Genomic DNA, 20,339 nt, shown 5'->3' with positions numbered 1-20,339 from the left:
AAGTCTTTCACAGCTCTACAGGCCCTAAAAGATGCTTTCTCCCTTGTAGATCCTTGGCGACTACTTTACCCGAAAGGTAGAGAATATTCACATTTTTCACCACCACATAATACATACTCGAGAATTGATTTCTTTCTCATATCCTCTTCTCTCATTCATGACCTTACTAATACTATTATACATCCAATCTCCCTTACGGACCATGTTGCCATTTCTTTATATATTTCTATTTCGGCTCCACGTAAAGAATCTCCTTCTTGGCGACTAAACAACGCCTTACTCTTAGATGAAGAAACTGTTGAAAAAATCAATTCGTTCACAGTAGAATTCTTCGAAAATAACTCTAAAGATCCTGAAGTTTGTCCTTCCATAATCTGGGAAGCTTATAAAGCAACCCTTAGAGGTGAATTGATAAAAATTGCCTCTTGGAAAAAAAAACAGTCCATGAAAAAAGAAAAAGAATTAGAAAACGCTATTAAAACATTAGAAATACAACATATGTCTAATCACTTACATGACCCAATTATTCTCCAAAACATCCAAAAACTTAAATATGAATATAATACTTTAGTTTCATGCACAGCCAGACATGATATTTTCATTTCCAATTCTGGTCACTATATGGGGGATAATCTTATGGGTCGTCCACTGGCCAGATACCTTAAAATTAAATCCAAAAGATTACATATCACATCTATCCAAAATTCATTAGGACAATTAGTCAAAACCAAATCTTCAATTTCTTCTCAATTTGGAAATTTTTATACTTCATTATATAAATCTGAAGTTGCGGCTCCTGAATCAGATATAGACTCTTTTCTTTCCTCCTTATCTCACCCGACCATATCGGATCCTGTTAAATTGGAACTAGATTCTCCGATAACCATAACAGAAATAGAAACTGCTATATCTTCCCTACCGTATGGAAAAGCCCCAGGACCAGATGGTTTTACTAACGAATTTTATAAACAATTTCGAAACATTTTAGCTCCTCATCTCCTTACATACTATGATTTCCTCCATTCCTCTCCAGATAAACAATTTAATTTCATTGAAGGCACCATTGTTGTAATTCCTAAACCTAACAGAGACGCCACCTTGGTCAAAAACTTCCGTCCCATCTCTCTCCTTAATTTAGATTATAAAATAATGGCAAAATTACTTGCATTAAGACTCACCAAAGTGATTCCACATCTTATACACAAAGACCAAACAGGATTTATTAAACAAAGATATATAGGAGATAACCTACGTCTCTTTCACCATATCAATGCTCATGCTAAAACATTGACAGACCCAATAATAGGCCTAGCTATAGATGCTGAAAAAGCCTTTGATCGAGTGGAGTGGCCTTTTCTTTTCAATGTCCTGAAATGATATAACTTTGGATCATTTTTCACGAAATGGATAGAAACACTATATCATAGTCCTACTGCTTGTATTCTAATTAATAACTCTTTATCCAATAAATTTCCCCTTCACAGAGGCACTAGACAGGGCTGTCCTCTCTCACCACTATTGTTCAATTTAGTGTTGGAGCCTCTTCTCTCTGCTATTCGACAAAGCCCGCTAATTAATGGTATTCCCTCCTCTAATCGAGACTTCAAATTAGCAGCATATGCTGATGATGTATTATTTTTTCTAAGGAACCCTCAATCTTTTCTCCCTCATCTTATACATATCATCAAACAATATTCTAGCTTCTCAGGATATTCTGTAAATTGGGAGAAATCAGAAATCTTTCCTTTGAACAATAATATTCTTCAATCTGACTTGGCTAATTTTCCATTCACATGGTCAAATGAAGCTGTGAAATATTTGGGGATTTTAATACACAAAGATCCAGTCTTTGCTCAAGATCTTAATATATCCAAAATCAAAAATTTAGTTCTTAACACTACATCTAGGTGGTCTCCACTTTATTTGTCTTGGTGGGGTAGAATAGCATCCATCAAAATGACCCTAACACCTCAAATTAATTACATCCTCTCAATGCTTCCTCTTTTATGTCAAAAATCACTTTTCCATTGGCTAAATAAGAAACTATCTGAATTTATATGGAACAAGAAAAAACCTCGAATTGCTCTAGCCAAGCTGAAGGCCTCTAAAATTAACGGTGGTCTTAACTTTCCAGATTTCTACCACTACTATATTGCTTCATTAGCTAAATATGGAGCATATTGGGTTAATGACTCCTTATCTCAAGACTATCCTAATTGGTTTGAAATGGAATGTTTTCTATGCAAACCTTTACACATCTCCTGCCTATTAATGATATCAATACCCAGACATTTGAGAAAATATTCTCTTTTGAATTCAACGCAGCTCTCCATCATTTAGATAAAATAGCTGATATCTCAATTAGTGTTAGCCCACTCATGTCCCTTTGGAATAATCCCAATATCCAAAACCAAGGCAAATCCCTTTCATGGAAACGGTGGCAACGGGCAGGTATATGGTTTGTTCATCAATTATATACTCTTAATAAACCAATCCCTTTTGATATACTTTGCTCCACAAACCTACTAACATCCTCTGCTTATTCACAATGGAACATACTTAGTGAAATGCTGTCTTCTGTACATATACAGTATGACTTCATATCTTCTAAAAATACTATTTACCATTGGTCTTTATGGTCTCTATCAAAAGGAAAAGCTATATCTTTTTTTTTATAAAATTCTAAGAGACCAATCCTTCACTTTCTCATATCATGCTATGAAACACTGGAATAATATAATAACCATTCCACTTTCTGACATTGACTGGGAACTCTTTTGGTCTTCAACAAACCGCCCACTTTTATCTTCTAGAGTTTCACAATCAATGTTCTTTATTATGTGGAATGCAATATGGACTCCATCTCGTATGTGGAAAGCCAAATTAAAACAAGATTCTATCTGCTGGAACTGTTTGAAAGAGGAAGGAACTCTTGATCATATGTTCTTCCATTGTACTTTGGTCCGTTCTTTTTGGTCCAAAATCTGGAACACCATACAATCTATCACCAACTGCTCAGAAGAGATTTCTATGGACATTATAATCCTTCGATCTCAACACCCCTGTTTTGCACAATCAAACTGTCCTCCTAAACTCATTGATACCATGTTTGTGACTGCTCTCATGCATATTCTGAAAAATTGGAAATCATCTTCGTTATTAGATTATACGTTTTGGTGGAACTCTCTATGTATGTACCACAGATTTGAATCATATGCATATGAAAATAAAATTTCACTCCGTAAATCCATAAATCTGAAAAACAAAAAATCACCCTGGTCATTCTTAGATTCATATGTACACTCTACTTTGTAGACACTCTCTTTAATATTTTTTTTTTTCTTCTCTTCCTCTCTCTTTCAATTTTTACTTTATCCCATTTCATTTTCTTTTGTCATACATCTCCACAAACAAATCCAATACTTTGAGCTTTTCTTAATAATATGGTCCTTTATAAGTAACTGTATATTAATGCAAAATGTTATACTACTCTTATGTATTTGAATTGCTCCTTGTATTTTTTAAAATACTGAATAAAAATTTATTGAACAAAAAAAAAAAAAGAAATAATTAACATTTTCTCAGCGTACAGTGTGCTTTGTGTTTTTTTTTTAATTTTATTGTTGATAGATCATTTTGACTTGGTCATTTAAAAGTAGCACGCAAGCCCAAAAAGTGTGGGCACCCTTGAGCTAGAGCGTTGAAGTTGCGTGTTTCTGCCGTAAAGGTCATCTCTGACACAACCAGAAGTTGCATCAGAGACGACCTTTACGGCAGCCATATGCAACTACAATGCTCTGGCTGCTGTAAGAATGCAGTTTAGACATCGCCGGCCACAGGGCAGGGAGGTTTGTCGGACCGTACCTGTTGTCTGGACAGGGGGGGGGAGAAAGCACCACGAAGTTAAGGGGCAGGGAGGGAGAAAGGGAGAAAAGGTGGGGTGGAGAGGAAAACAGGGTAAAACACAGAAGGACACTTGAAAGCACATGGGGAAGACAGAGGGGGGAGAAGGACGCTGAAAGCATATGGGGAAGACAGAGTGGGAAGAAGATGCTTAATGGAAATGGGGAAGAGAGAGAGTGGAGAAGACGCTGAAGGGAAATGGGGAAGAGAGAGTTGGGAGAAGACGCTGGCAGCGAAGAAGACAGAGATGCCAGACTATGGGAGGAGCGGAGGGAAGAAGATGGGTGCCAGACCAATTTGGAAGGAGGAAGAAAGGGAGAGGCACAGTAACAGAGAGAAGAAAGTAACAAGTGGATGGAAAGAAGAAAGTAACAAGAAGATGAGGAAAGCAGAAACCAGAGAAGACAAAGTTAGAACAAAAATTTTCTATTTATTTATTGCTTTAGGAGACATGTGTCACTGTTTCTGTGGTGTTGCATTGTATGCAGAGTCCAGCTTCTTGCTGGTTCATTTTAACTTTTGTCTATGTATTTCTATTTTATTCCCCCCTTTTACAAAACTGTGGAGCATTTTTTAGTGCCAGCCATGGTGGTAGCAGCTCTGATGCTCAGAATTCTATGAGCATCAGACCTGTTACCACCGTGGCTAAAATCCACACTACAGTTTTGTAAAAGGGAGAGGGGTTAGTTTGTGATGACATATTCCATACTAGGCGAAGGTGTTTTCTGTGTTCTGTGTGTTCGAAAGACGTTGTTTTCTGTTAGGATTGACGGTGTAGGATTGATCTGTACTAGTCTGGCTTGTTTAGTTTTACAATGGATGTATTGATGTTGTACTGCTCACTGCAGTATGTAAGATGCTGCCTTTTCTTAGATACTCATGTGTGACATGCAGCTTGTTACTAAAAATCATGTTTTTCGTACAGATGGGATGGAGGTGTGCCAAAAAATGATGGGCCCCGGGTGTCACATATGCTAGGTACACCACTGATTGTCAGTTGCCTTGAATCTAACTAAACTAAACTAAACTAAACTAAACCTTAGGTTTGTATACCGCGCCATCTCCGCAAGCGCAGAGCTCGGCACGGTTTACAGAGTTAAGAGGAAAGGAACTACAATAAGGGATAAAGGAGAGGGACTAAGAGGAAAGAGAGGGACAGAATACTGGAGAATGGGAGGCGATTAGATTTTTGCAAAGAGCCAAGTTTTCAAGTGTTTGCGGAAGGATTGGAAGGAGCTTGAGTTTCTGAGTGGGGATGAGAGGTTGTTCCAGAGTTCTGTGGTTCTAAAGGGTAGAGATGTTCCAAGTTTCCTGCGCGGGATATATCTGTTTAGGCATAGCGTGACTCAGAAATACTAGATTAGATTAGATCTTCTGTTTGCATGAGGGAAGATGTGTTTTGGCTGTTGAGATATCAGTGTTCACCATCACGGCATAGCTGTTCATAAATGGGTGTGTTTGTGACTTCTGTTGTACATTTGCTAGATCAGTCTGGTTAGTAGGAATGGGTGGTCATCAGCTAATCAAGTTTTTAGGATCTCTACAGCATGCAAATTTCCCATCAGAATATTCATTGTGGCTATCCTGAAAACCTGACTGGCTTGGGTTTGGGAACCAGTGCCTTAGTCCAAAATGATGTCATCAAACTGTGGGGTTAATCCTTTATGAAACCATTTACAAAAAGAAATCAAATGTCTTCAGCCATCATGAAATGCAAATTGAATGTGGGATTAATGAGTGCAATCATAATGCATTAACTAGGGATTAATGAGTGCAATCGTAGATGCATTAACATTTTCAACCAAACTGAATATTTGCTAACAAATGCTCATCCTTAGCGAATGAGAAAAAGCCAGTTTTTAAATAAGACCTTACCTGAAAGCCAATATTGTACAGCACAAGCTACAGGTCCCCAATAGTGAGGGGATTCTGCTTTAATTATACAGATAAATATTACACAGTTTATGCTAGATAAACTAAAGGAATTTTACACATACCAATACAGTTAGGTGGGGAAGTCCATCGCCCATTCATACAATGAATTTTGCTAGACCCTTGCATGAAGTGATAATCAGAACATCTGTATGTTGTTGAAGACCCTGTCTCATAGTTAGCAGATTGGGACTCAAAATTTCCGTTCTTAATAATAGGAGGAGAGCCACAGTTTGCCTTAGTGCCTGTAAAAAAGAAAAAAAAATATGGGCTCAATATTCAAAAAATGTATATTTCTGGGAGTTATGCTCATAAATTGTGTCCTGAACTTTTCCAATTCCAGGGGAATAATCAAGCAGTTAGTAATGTAATCTCAAAAACATTACAAAGATGGACCCTCAATTCTTTAAGCAAATCTCTCTTTAATGTAAACTAAAAACAAAGAAAATAAATTTACAGTTCAGTTGCTTTTCACAGAATTGTAGCATCTGCTATTGTTCAACTGTACCAGTGTATCTCTAAGGGCTCAGAAAACTAGGAGAGTAAGTTTGACTTAAATTTTGTTGAAGATAATGTTCTATTTTATAAATTAACAGTGCTATTTACAATAGGGAAAGATGAAAACTTGATAGGGGAACAGTGCTCTCTACAAGCATATGATGGCTGGATCAAAGAAAATTAGCAAGGAGAGAGAAAAAGTATAAATGGGGCTGCTGGTCCAGCATGCCAGAAGCTAATTATTGACCTTTCCTGCTGATTTTTGGGTCTTGAATTTGCTTGGCCTTGGAGAACCTGAGTGTCGCCATTGCATGGACTGTTGTTTTGTCTCAGGATCATAGTGGTATAACCATGTTTCATCAACAGTAACTAGTCATTTCAAAAAGTTGACACCAGCTTGCTGAAAATGCTGCAAAGTCAACTTGGTAGTTACCACTTGACGTCGTTTCTCGTCAGCATTCAAATATTTGGGTACCCACTTGGCTGAAAGCCTCTGCATACCCAGTTGCTCATAGATTATAAACATGTTCTCTGGATATCTGTAGTGTCTCAGCAATTGTTTTAGCCAATATTCACTGATCTGCCAATATCAGGTCATGGACATGGTTAACAGACTTTGGTCTCAGTCTTGAAATCTCCACACCACTTCTTCACTGAGGTGTTGTCACTTAATATTTGCATCATACATTCATGGATTTCCTTTGGAGTTTTCTTCTGCAGGAATAGGAAATTTATGATGGCTTGGAGTTCCACACTTGAAAATGCCACACTTTTTGTTGAGATGGTTCAATCAATGATCTAAAACAATGTCACAACATGGCATTACGATTCTGCAAATTGGCATTTTGTAAAATAAAACACAGTTTTCAGCTACAGTGGCAAAATAATGGAAGTTGGTTGGGTTGAGAACTTTTTTGCACCCTCTCGTATAATCACAGCATTCCCACTGATAGTGGCTAGCATTTTGCTTCAGGGAATGGGGGCTGTGTATTCACAGCTATTTTTAACAACCAAAGCAAAGCATATTCCCAGCTATTCATGCATTAAAGAAAAGCACTAACATATCTTTCTTGTGCTTCCATTCTCATAGACAGCCATCGCTAAATAGACAACAATGATGACATCATATCCTAGTTGAAAAAGAACTTACACTTGTTGGCCCATTCTCCGCCCCCAGATATGTCCACTCTGTGATAAAAATAAAACTACAGTATTTTTTTTAGCATGCAGTTTGTGTGTGCAGATTCGAAAACTGCTGCAGGACGCCTGAGCATATCTCGTAGTAAGCCATTTTAAGCTATAGTAAACACACACTTGCAGTTACCACAGCTTAGTAAAAGGACCTCTAAGTAAAAATTTGGATTATTAAAATTGTGGTTTTGGACTAGGTTCATTAGTGAGGTATTGAGTTGCCTGGAGACCCTCAGATATAATTAAACAAATAAAATAGTGACAGAAAAGAACTTTCAAAAGGAGGTAAATGTGTACAAAAGATGCTTGCTTTAAAAGCAGACTGTAAGCTTGAGCATTGACCTTTTGAAAACTATTTAGAAAAAAAAAACTTTTCCATCTCAGGGAACAATTTTTAAGCTACTTTATTTCATAGTCCATATGTACTATTTACGTTGTTTTACAATTTAGTTTATTGGAGAGGGGATACCCTGTTAAAATAGTGAAGAATGCTCATTTCCCATTCTTTCAGTCACCTTCTAGTCTTTACAAACACTCTAACCAGGTGGGTTGAAGCCTTCCCCACTTGCACTGAACGCGCCCGAGAAGTAACTAAACACCTCCTGAACGACATAATCCCACGCTATGGCATCCCTGTATCCATAGGCAGTGATAATGGCCCTGCCTTCATAGCTGAAGTCGTTCAGCAAACGGCCCAGGCACTCCAAATAGACTGGAAACTTCACGCGGCATACCACCCTTTCCTTTTTTGTGTGTATGTTTTGCAATTTTTTTTGCAATTTAAATTTTCCCATGTTTAGATATTTTTCTTCAGTGAAGCGAAAATCGATATTGCAGTTTTCTTTCTTTTTGAACTTTAAGCAGTTGGAACACCAGTGGCATTGCTAACTGCTTTCTGGGCAGCTTCTTTAGCTTGGTGGGATTGGAGCGAAGAGACTGGAAACTCAAGCATATGGAGAAGCTCTGAATTGTCAATTTCCAGCAACATGCCAGTTATTTTACCTGCTAAACTTAAATGCATGGCTTGAATAAAAGGGAAGAGTCACTCACCCAACATTTGCTTTTGCTCATGTGGAGGGAGGGAAGCTAACATGAAAGCAGTCAAGGGCTCTTGACCTTGAACATGGACAGCTGGCTGCTGCATGGCAACTTGTGGTTGTGTGTTGAGGTGTTGCTGAGGATTACGGACACCAGCAGCATACATAATACTAAGGAACTGTCCGTACAGCTGGTATAGCTGCTGGTGCCCCATTGTCTGTGTTGGTGTATTAGCAACATGTTGTGTGGACATAACTCGTGGAACCTGGGTAGAAGCTAGTCTCGTGGTACTAAGGGTTGGTGGTTTGGGAGCTGCTGGACGGATTGTACCAGACATGCTATGGAATGGATGAGGTCTGGCACCCTGAGCTGTCCAGCAAGGACTTAGTCAGGATAGTATGCTGTACGGTTCTGGGTCTGTGGGATAGCTGCCATGAAGCAACCGGAAGGTGGTGCTGGTTGTTAGGGGTTGATAACAGGGTTGGGTACAGCTCTCACACTTGCCATTCATTGCATTTACTGGTTTGTCAGATGGGCTTAACGCTCCTCCTTGAGTTGCACTAGAGCTACATTTAATGGCTTTGTGGCCACAATTCTAACATTCATTTCTGTGACAGCTTTGGTGTCTTCTTCAGGGGAGGAGAAACATACAAACCCAAATCCTTTACTATGGCCACCTTACATCATTACCTTTGCACTTGTGATTGTACCAAGGGTGAAAACTCTTTTCGCAGGCGCTCATTATCTATATCATCAACGAGATTTTACACATGAAGGTTTACTTTGTGTACTTAACTCCTAGACTCAGCCAGGATATCTTCCATTGGGCCAGGGAAAATGGCATCAAGATGCCTCAATCACAGCTTGCTGACCTTCCCCCTTGTACTACAATGTCATTATAGCTCTCAAAGGGGCAAAGCGTTAACCAAATCGAGACTTGGAAAGCATGATGATGCTCAGGCATCAGGAGAGCTGTGGCTGAAAAAGGATCCATTCCTTACTGGTTTGCAAAACATCAGAGCATTCTAAACTGGTAACGTTTTTGAGTTTTAACCTTACTTCCATGAAAAAAAAACAACAGTTTTTTAATGTATCTCTTCCGTAACCATGGTAACCATCCATTTCCAATCCCAAACATCTCCAATTAAAATAAATAACAGCTGATATTCCTCAGAAAATCAATCCTTGTTTTAACCAAAAATGAATACCTACAAGAAGCTGAGTTCCTGCCCAGAGAGCTGACTTGCAGGAACAAGTGCCTGATTCTTTTAACAGCTTTTAATGCATATCATAAAATGTACAATATATAAGACACATAACTTAAAGTATTATATTACCATTTTTGATGCATCTTGGGTACTTTAATTGTCCTCTGTTACACTGAACTATTAATTCTGTCACTGTAGTTGAGGATGGTAAACCATAGTCCTCTATACACACAAATTCTATAGTATCACCATGTAAAAAAGATAGATTCTCTTCAAAACTCCATTTCAGCTTTATGTTGTTGGCTGTTACTGCATTGGCATCTGCAGTGCATGGTTCTGGAAAACAGACATGGGAAGTTTAGAAGGGAAATTTCACTAACATGTTCTTATAAGCAAATTCACAAACTTAGGGGAAAATTTTGTAACAAAGTGCACATATAAATACAATACTCCCCAGATATTCATGAGGATCCATTCCAGGAACCCCTGTGAATTTTGAAAAGCTGTGAATACAGTTTTTCACCTGTCAAAAGGCAGGAGATGTAGGAGGGGGCAGCTGAAGCACCGACGAGTGAAGAAAATCACTTGCGGTATGCTCTGACTACCTCTTCCCATTACCAAAGTAAGGCTACACCAATCAGGAGCTGCTTTGACATGCAGCTCCTGATTTGTGTAGCCCAACTTTAGTACAGGAAGAGGCGGTCGAAGAATACCACGAATTAGTGAGTCCATGGGGATTCATGGGGGAACACTAACACACAAATATTTTTCCCTTTAAAATATGCCAATATCTCTATTTTGAAAAAGACCTCAGGGATTTTATATATCTACATTTACAACTTCTCTTTCACACATACAAACTTTGTGGGTAAACATTCTTCACATACTTGAATTTTCAAAAGTATGTGCATAAATACAAACCTCTCCCCAAATCTGCCTCCAGGAACTCCTCTACTATTTGGGGTAAATTTATAAAATTATGCCTAAGTACCTATTTTCACACATAAAATACCTCTTCAGGGATCCAAGATGGCGTCAGCATAGGTTTGCTGTGCGTTTGTTCCAGCGAGTCTCCCCTATATTACAATTTTTTCTCTATTGGTTTCATAATTTCCTATCTGGAAAATACTGAAGAGGAGAGCCAGAAGCGTCACTGGTGCCTTGCGACACTCTGGGACCCCCGCTATTGGCAATATTGAGGAGCTCATTAGAAGCATGCAGGGCATGCCGACGGTGTCAGAGACTTCTCTGCTGGAGATGCTGCAAAGAAGTGGTATGCAGCAGTCCTCCTTGGGGCTCGAAACAACTTTTAGTCCTGACATGAGAGCACTGCCCCTGCATCCCCAGACTACCAGCTCCCCACGGGAGGGGGAGCTTCCGGGAATTGGAGTGCTACCTCCTCCGGAGGCAGTGGAGATCATTGAGGGGAACAAGGACTCAGGTTCTCAGTCCTTTCAAGGGAACCTGAGCATGGATTTGGAGGATTCAACAACTGCAGGGGTTGGTTTAACCCAGCCTGAACAGCAACAGGAAGACTTGCCAGTGGGAGAGCAAAAACTGTTACATTTACAATTTCCTCAACTTCAAAAGCCCCAGGAAGTAACTTTGGATGCCCTGTGGGACCTGGTAGTTAATATACCAAAAATTATGGCTCCTCAATTTCAACAGATAGAAGCTCGACTTAAAAGAGCATGATAGTGCTTTAAGTTAAAGAAAATAACTGGTGATTTTAAATCACAAGTAGAAATCCAACAACAAGATATAAAATCTTCAAAATTAATACAGGAGACACTAATTAAGGACAACATGAATCTAAGAAGAAAACTTGAGTCACTTGAAAATTTTTCTAGATGTAATAATCTAAGATTGATTAACTTCCCTAGGATTGCTACAACAACTCCTAGGGAAATGTTGAACCGCTACTTAATGGAAATATTGGAAGTACCTGAATCTTCTATACCTCCACTTACACAGGTTTATTATCTTCCAGTTAAAGAGCAAAAGATCTCGCGTGCAGTGACTCAAGATCCACTGGACATATCAGCCTTATTAGAGACTTCTGATAAGGATGTAGCTACTCCGGCTACCTTGCTTCTTTCAGTTGTTCTTACCTTAGATAAAATGTGGCTACTAAAATTGTACTTTAAAAACAAACAAAAATAATTTTTGGGTCTTAAAGTTCAAATGTTTCCCGATTTGGCCAGGGATACACAGAGGCGTAGGAAAGAATTTCTTTTATTGAGACCTGCTATTACAACCTTAGATGCTACTTTTTTTTCTTAGATATCCTTGTAAATGTATAATTTATTATAAATCACAAATTTGTCTTCTTTGAACCTTCACAGCTGCCAACATTTCTGTCTCTGTCAAGGCTGGAGAAAGCTCAATGAAGGATGAGTAGATGACTGCTCTTAGTCCTGCAAACCTATAACTGGTTTTTTTCCTCATAATAATTTGCTTTAATTCCGTTTAATTCAATCTTGGATCCAAATAGAGGACTTGAGCAGGATTTAAGTTAGTAATTTTTCTTTTTGAATTTGTATAATTTTGTTTGGATTGTTTTCCTTAGCCTCTTGAATCTTTTTTTCTGTACAAGTTAATCTTGATTATGTATATTTGAAAATCTTATATAATAAAACTCTAGAGCGCGCATGTGCTCTTGAAACTTCGTGATCCCTGCCACTGTGATTTCTGATCCGTGGCCGCATTCCATTTTAGAACGAGGAGGCAGGGATCACTCTGGCCACTCCCCTCCTCCTGCCCTCACTCATCAACTTGAAGCAAGCTCGAACACACCTCCTGCCCTCACTCATCGCTGCTGCTGCCGCCGCCACTGATCCTCCTGTTCGGGGCAGCCTGCGATCGTGGCCGGCTTTGGCAGGCCTCGCGGGCCACTTTCCGGCCTCGGTGGCATGTTCCCTCTGATGCACGGGATCGCGTCAGGGGGAGCGTGCTTCCGGGTTGGGGAGCGGCCTGCGAGGTTCGCTTGGGCCGGCCACCATGATTGCGGCCTGCTTTGAAGAGGATCAGGCCAGAAGATGCCGGGATGGAGGGAGAGTAAGCAGGGGGATCAATACAGGGGGCCAGAGGGAAAGGGGGCTGCTTTGGGGGGAGGGGTGTGCTGAGGGGAGACAGAAGGGGCCATGGAGAGATAGGGAGAGGGAAAGGGGGCTGCTTTGGAGGGGAGGTGTGCTGGGGACACAGTTTTGCTCTGGGGGAAGACAGAAGGGGTCATGGAGAGACAGGGAGAGGGAAAGGGGGCTGCTTTGGGGAAGGGTATGCTGGGGGGGGAGATAGAAGGGGCCATGGAGAGATAGGGAGAGGGAAAGGAGGCTGCTTTGGGTGGGAGGTATGTTGGGAACAGACAGCTTTGCTCTGGGGGAAGACAGAAAGGGCCATGGAGAGACAGGAAGAGGGAAAGGGGGCTGCTTTGGGGGTAGGGGTGTGCTTAGGGCAAACAGCTTTGCTCTGGGGGGAAGACAGAAGAGGGCCATGGAGAGACAGTTAGGGAGAGGGAAAGGGGGCTTCTTTGGGGGGAGGTGTGTGCTGGGGGCAGACAGCTTTGCTCGGGGGGGGAGACAGAAGGATACAAGACAGCGGCCAAGGAGAGAGAGATAAAGAAACACAGACAGACAGACACATCTATTCTAGCACCCGTTAATGTAATGGGCTTAAAGACTAGTTCATAAATAAATAAAGTTAAATAAATAAATACCTCTTTATACACAGAATTTATTTTAAGAATTCACATTTTGAACATGTGACCCCATGGTTGCTGCTATACACTGGCTTCCTATACAAACTTGGGTTATGTTTAAATTAGCATGCTTGATATTCAACGGAGGTGCACCAGAAGATGTGACAGAACTTATTCAAATCCAATTTGGATGAAGAATTTCAAGATTACAAATGTCTACTTTGGCCTTAATGTTTCTTCCATTTAGATGAATATAAGACAAAAGTCTTTTTGAATCTACTTTTATTTACAAAACTTTTTCTGTAAGGAATGATCTTCCACTCATAATTTTGATTTCTTCTTATGAATTATTTCATAGGAGTCTCAAGACAGAGTTATTTTGAAGTTGATTCAAAAGGGATGAGATGCAGCTGAAGGAAGGGGGGGGGCAGATGCACAGAAAGCCCTCCACAGAAAACACTGGGTGTCAGAACGATTTTAGTTTACTGGGTGATGTTCAACACAAATAGCATGCAAATTATATGCATGCCGCCTGTGTTAAGTATCAGCCAAAAAAACCTGAGCATTAGGCAAAGCTCTTGTGTATAGGTCCAGTAAAGTGCATGGCTCCAAAGAGGCAAGCAGCAGCATCCAGGGCAACCCCCACCATAAAAAACAACAACCAACAAATCAGTTCTATCTGAAGACTCTTTTTTGCTACAGCAGAAGTTCAGTTATTATTTTTTTGGGGGGGAGGAGAAGAGTTCCACAGCAATTTTGTATGCAGCTATTGTGCATTTTATGTGTGTGTGTCCTGCGCCTATGGCCAATCTTGTGGACTTTTTATATTAAAGAAACTGCTACTACCTGATGTTACCCTCATAGTAACATAGTAGATGACGGCAGATAAAGACCCGAATGGTCCATCCAGTCTGCCCAACCTGATTCAATTTAAATTTAAAAAATTTTTCTTCTTAGGTATTTCTGGGCAAGAATCCAAAACTCTACACGGTACTGTGCATGGGTTCCTACTGCTGAAATCTCTGTTAAAACCTACTCCAGCCCATCTATACCCTCCCAGCCATTGAAGCCCTCCCCAGCCCATCCTCCACCAAATGGCCATATACAGACACAGACCATGCAAGTCTGCCCTTAGTTCAATTTTTAATATTATTTTCTGATTCTAGATCTTCTCTGTTCATCCCACGCTTCTTTGAAGTCAGTCACAGTTTTATTCTCTACCATCTCTCTCGGGAGCACATTCAGGCATCCACCACCCTCTCCATAAAGTAGAATTTCCTAACATTGCCTTTGAATCTACCAACCAACAACCTCAATTTATGTCCTCTGGTTTTACCATTTCCGTTTCTCTGGAAAAGATTATGTTCTACGTTAAAACCCTTCAAGTATTTGAACGTCTGAATCATATCTCTCCTGACAGTCCTTTCCTCTAGGGCAGGGGTGCCCACACTTTTTGGGCTTGCGAGCTACTTTTAAAATGACCAAGTCAAAATGATCTACCAACAATAAAATTTTAAAAAAACACAACGCACATTGTACGCATAGAAAATGTTAATTATCATTCCTATTCCAGGGGTTTTCAAAGAGGTCAAAGCAGATGACTCTATGCACTATCACCTCAGTAACAACCATACAAAAATAGACAAATATACCCCCCTTCCTTTTTACTAAACCACGATAGCAGATTTTAGAGCGCAGGGAGCTGCGCTGAATGCCCAGCACTGCTCTCGACGCTCATAGGCTCCCTGCGCTAAAAAACTATTGCGGTTTAGTAAAAGGGGACCTTAGTGTAAAATATAGACAGCAGATATAAATTCAGACACATTTTGATCACTAAATTTAAAATAAAATCATTTTTCCTACCTTGTCTGGTGATTTCATGAGTCTCTGGTTGCACTTTCTTCTTCTGACTGTGCATCCAATATTTCTTCCCTTCTTTTAGCCTGTATGCTTCCTCTCCTCCAGACCTCGTTCCCTCCCCCAACTTTTCCTTCCTCTCCCCCTGCCCTTTCTTTCTCTCTGCCTCCCTTTCTTTTTTTTCTGTTTCTCTTCTTTCCTTCTGTCTCCCTGCATGCCCTTTTTCTTTCTTTCTCCCTGCCCTCCCCCAAGCCACTGCCATCGGGGACCAGGCCCCAAACCACCACCAATAACAAGCCCGAAATCCGACGACGCCCCAAGCTCTCCCTGCTTCGGCCGACCAGCATTCCTCTCCCCGACGTCAATTCTGCCGTCGGGGAGAGGAAGGCTGATTGGCCCAAGATCGCGATCAACCTATTGGGGGAAATGCTGCCGGGTCCTACCTTCGCGGAAACAGAAAGTAGGCAGGACCCTGCAGCAAGAAGAGCAAATGCTTCACTAACCTGTCTCCCGCCTTAGCCCATAGCAAACGCTTGCTTCAGGGCTCTCAACATGTGCTGCCGGCTTCCCTTCTCCCCCCCCGGACATAACTTCCAGTTTCGGAGGGAAGAGAAGGGAAGCCGGCACGCACACGTTAGAGCCACGGAGCATAAGTTCGCTACGGGCTGAAATCTCCAAGCCGTTTTTTTTTTAATGTTCAGCAGCGGCGGCAGCAGCAGATGACAACTGGGTGGACCGCTGAGAGAACACTGGAGAGGAAGGCTGATCGGCCCGGTAAATCAGGACGGCAACACGAGTCTATCATGGAGCCTGGGATGGGCTCCACGATCGACTCGCGTTGCCTTCCTGAGCTACTGGTTGATCGCGATCGACGTGTTGGGCACCCCTGCTCTAGGGTATACATATTCAGGGCTTCCAGTCTCTCCTCATACGTCTTCTGGCGCAAGCCTCCTATCATTTTTGTCACCCTCCTCTGGACCGTTTCAAGTCTTCTTATGTCCTTCGCCAGATACGGTCTCCAAAACTGAACACAATACTCCAACTGGGGCCTTACCAATGACCTGTATAAGGGCAACAATACCTTCTTCCTTCTACTGGCTATGCCTCTCTTTATACAGCCCAGCATCCTTCTGGCAGAAGCCACTGCCTTGTCACACTGTTTTTTCACCTTTAGATCTTCGGCACTATCACCCCCAAGGTCCCTCTCCCCGTCTTTGCATATCAGCTTCTCTCCTCCCAGCATATACGGTTCCTTCCGATTATTAATCCCCAAATGCATTACTCTGCATTTCTTTGCATTGAATTTTAGTTGCTAGGCATTAGACCATTCCTCTAACTTTTGCAGATCCTTTTTCATATTTTCCACTCTCTCTTCGGTGTCTACTCTGTTACAAATCTTGGTATCATCTGCAAAAAGGCACACTTTTCCTTCTAACCCTTCAGCAATGTCATTCACAAACATATTGAGCTCTTGCTACCAACAGCTCCAAACCTGCTGGAAAATTATGCGCACTGAAAGATGGGCATTCCTTGCTATGCATTACACAGAGTGTTCATTTTAATACTAATGAGCTCCTTGTAGTACATTTGCATAAGATTCTCGGTGGCTACTACCGTGATCAGTAAAAGCCACCATGAATCCTTTTGTGTATTGGAGGCTGACATGACTTGACCGCTAGACTGGCTACAACCAGTCTTACTAGCACAGTAAGTTTTTGAGCATCGGGATCTGTGTGTCTTATAAACCGTTTTGGATCCAGCTTTGGAAATAATAATGGTATATAAAATTCAGATTAGATTAGACTTTTTTAACATGCATAAAAATCCCTTAATGCATGCAAAAAAATTACCAAATAACAAGATCATATATTATAGATTACACCCGTTCTGTACCCAGGAGGCGGTGGTTCATAGAGCTCATCAGAAAACACAGAACTATTAAAAAACATGTTTTTAACTGGTGTCCAGGTTGTGATGGGAAAGTAGAGAGTTTCCATCTCACTGTACTTTGCAGGGCTTTTCACAAATTGATAAGAAGAGGCAAGCATATATTGGCTGGGTAGGCTCTAAGACAGGGCAAAACTGCTCTTGTAGCAGTCTGAGAAATGTCTTAGCCAGAGAAGAAAAACATGGTTTTAAAATGAGTCCACTTAGCAGTGAGGTTAGCCCACAGCCTGATTTTCACCCAAAATATAGCCATGGTTTTTCCATCCTGCATTACCTTCTCTCCCTAGATATGTCCTACTGTTAATATTGGACCCTAAGTCTAACTTCTGCCAAAACATACTCAAATCTACATTAGCAGTAGACTTAATTATCTCGTAGGATGTAATTCATTCAACCAATTCACAAAAATATCTTAATCGCTGCTGTGATCCACTCCACATGAAAAAAAATGAACTGGTTAAATGAATTACTTCCTAGAATTAAGATTATTGCTAATACAGACTCACAGCAGTATTTTAGATGTTTTAATTTTGAAAGTGGTGGACAGCATATGTATGACAATTTTTAAGAAAGAAACAGATACAAATTTATTCCTCATTACTCCAATGCCTCTCAACAACAGTCTGCCTCTTCCCCATTTTTTACATTATCGCCAAATTTGTTCAAGTAGAGAGGAGTATAAATCTCAAGCAAAATCATTACAACAGAAATTGTTAGCTAGGAAATATCCTAACAAATTGGCGATGGTGGCATACAAGAGAGCATTGCATAATGATAGAGAAGAAGCTAAGATATAATGAGAAAGACATGTGTGATGCAGTTTTCTGGTGGTATGAATCATGTGGCAGCAATTCTTCCTAAGCACCAAGACATGGTGACAGTGCTTCCTAAGTTTACCAATAAATAACTTAGAGTGGCATTTTGTACAGGAAAATTTAAAAGACTCCTTAAGCATGTCATTCCCTCAGATTGAACATTGTAACCACACTGCAGCCCTAGGACAGGGCTCAACAGCGCTCTCAGTGGTTACCAACAAAAATACTCTAGCGTGTGACCCGGACTGGAGTCACCCTGCAGGTTTTCCACAGGACTTAATCAAAACTCAAACACAGTGGTTAGAATTAAAAAAATGCAAATTTACTTATCAAAAATATAAAAGTCAGAAAGGCCTGAAGTTCAAAGCAACAAAGAAATGTTCAAAACTGGAAATAAAAACCAGGCCAGAGAAAAATCTCTGGCAGCCTTCAGGATTTTTATTCCTTACAAAACATTTCTCACTGTGATTCACTCTCTCACAGAGCAGCTTAACACTATAGCTTTTTTTTCTCCCAAGCCTGCTCCTCAGCAGTACTCAGGAAAGTTCATAGCATTCAAAAACAGTTCCCAGAGATATTCCTGTTCACTCTAATCTCTAGGCAAACATCTACAAAAATAAAGCCTCCAGCCTAAAACTGTAGCAGTGAAAGGTCACTTGGACACACAAAATAAGAGGCGTGAAGAAAGTACAAGAGTTTTATTTACAGCATGCCGGACTCTTGTGCAGTGAGCAGCCTGCTTAAAAGAGTGCCAGAAACAGGAAATGCACGGACTTTTATGCCCTTTTCACAAACTAATATATGCAAAATCTACAACTTCTCATTTGTTACTTCTATAACTTTTCTACGATTATTATTGGTCCTAAGCCAGCAGTTGCGATAGGTTCAGGGGTACAACTTATAGTCCTATAGGAAGCTAGTTCATTTACCTGCTTATCTAAGCCTTGCAGTTCTAACTGTTACATGTTTAGGAGGGCAGGGTACATCATGGCTCAAACTCTTATCTATTTAGCTTACAATGTGGTAAGGCAGGAACATACATTTCAAGCAGATGATGTCAGCAGATTGTACACTGTTTCCAGCTATGTAGGCCAGAGCAGTATTTCAAACAACAGTTAACCATTTCATGACCCTACAGCAGGGCTGGGTAAAGAGGAGTCCACTAAGTTTGCCTTCAAAAGCACACAAGACAGCTTTCAAACTTCCCACCCGGTTGTTGGCAATCTTCTCCCCACTCAAACAATTGTCCAGTACAGAAAAAAACTTTGTCAGTGACTAGGAGCAGGAAAAGGAACCTAGCCACAAAAATAAGAGAAAAAACCCCCACAGTGATTCAGCACAGGCTTAGAAACAGGAGCTGCCAGTTAACCATTTCATGACCCTACATTCCCCCCTTTCAGGCTGGCATACCTAAGGAGCCAAGCCTGACAACCAGGGAGGACAAAGCAGTTATCAGCAGAATTGTTTTCAGGGTAACCAGGTGCCCAGGGAGCCAGGGAACCAGTCCGTATTGAGGCCATGCCAGGTTTGAACAGGAATATGAGTCAGCTTGGTGATGCGGTCTACAACTTCCTCAATCACTTTACCATCATCATCAAGTTCAAGGCAACAGTTGGAGAGGTTGAATTTACCACATACACCCCCTTCAGCAGCTAGTAAATAGTCCAAAGCTAGACAATTCTGATAAATAGCAGTGTGCATTTTAGCATTCGCTCTGCCAATGGTACTCAAAGCTCGGGCAGTCTCATTAGTTATCAGTTCGAGTACAGCTTGTAGACGAATAATGCGGTTCAGCATGTAGATTGGGGTCCGATAGCCCCAGGTGCCATCCTCGGCTCATGTGGCAGGTCTGTAAACAGCAATGATCCGTTCAGGCCAGTCGTTACCCCATTTTCCAATCTGAAGAGAGTCAGACCGCTTCTGGTGACCCCTGGCATTGAAGATAGGGGTACCCAGGCTTTCGCCATCAGCCAGCGGTAACAGGAAGAAGCTGGGGCGAATCATGCCGAGTACACATGTACCAGTCCAGTTTTCTGGCAACCAGGAGTATGCAAATAAGCCACAGAGCCTGTATTGACCATCAGGGGCTGGCCAGTGATCATAGGAGAAAACCATTAAGCAGATTTTGGAGGGGGCTACCTGGCAAAGTGGAGGTGAGGTTGGCAGGCCAGGGAGTCCAAGTAGCTGTTGTGGCATTGAAGGACCAGAGCGAGGTACATTTGAGGTGTCCGACTTGAACATTGAAGGGACCAT

At 41.0% G+C, this 20,339-nt stretch overlaps 1 protein-coding gene across 1 annotated transcript in view; it reads right to left on the bottom strand.

Moving 5' to 3' along the window:
• F13B (coagulation factor XIII B chain) overlaps positions 1-20,339 on the bottom strand; it is a 228,854-nt gene that overhangs the window by 21,425 nt on the left and 187,090 nt on the right. Inside the window, exons 10-11 of the mRNA XM_033962281.1 lie at positions 9,900-10,106; positions 5,901-6,080 (exon numbers count right to left, since the gene is read on the bottom strand). Coding sequence (XP_033818172.1) covers positions 5,901-6,080; positions 9,900-10,106 — 387 coding nt within the window. The remainder of the gene's footprint in view (positions 1-5,900; positions 6,081-9,899; positions 10,107-20,339) is intronic.

This window comes from Geotrypetes seraphini, chromosome 10 (genome assembly GCF_902459505.1).
Source record: "Geotrypetes seraphini chromosome 10, aGeoSer1.1, whole genome shotgun sequence".
Classification (NCBI taxonomy): Eukaryota; Metazoa; Chordata; class Amphibia; order Gymnophiona; family Dermophiidae; genus Geotrypetes; species Geotrypetes seraphini.
This window is presented reverse-complemented; position numbering and strand designations above follow the sequence as displayed.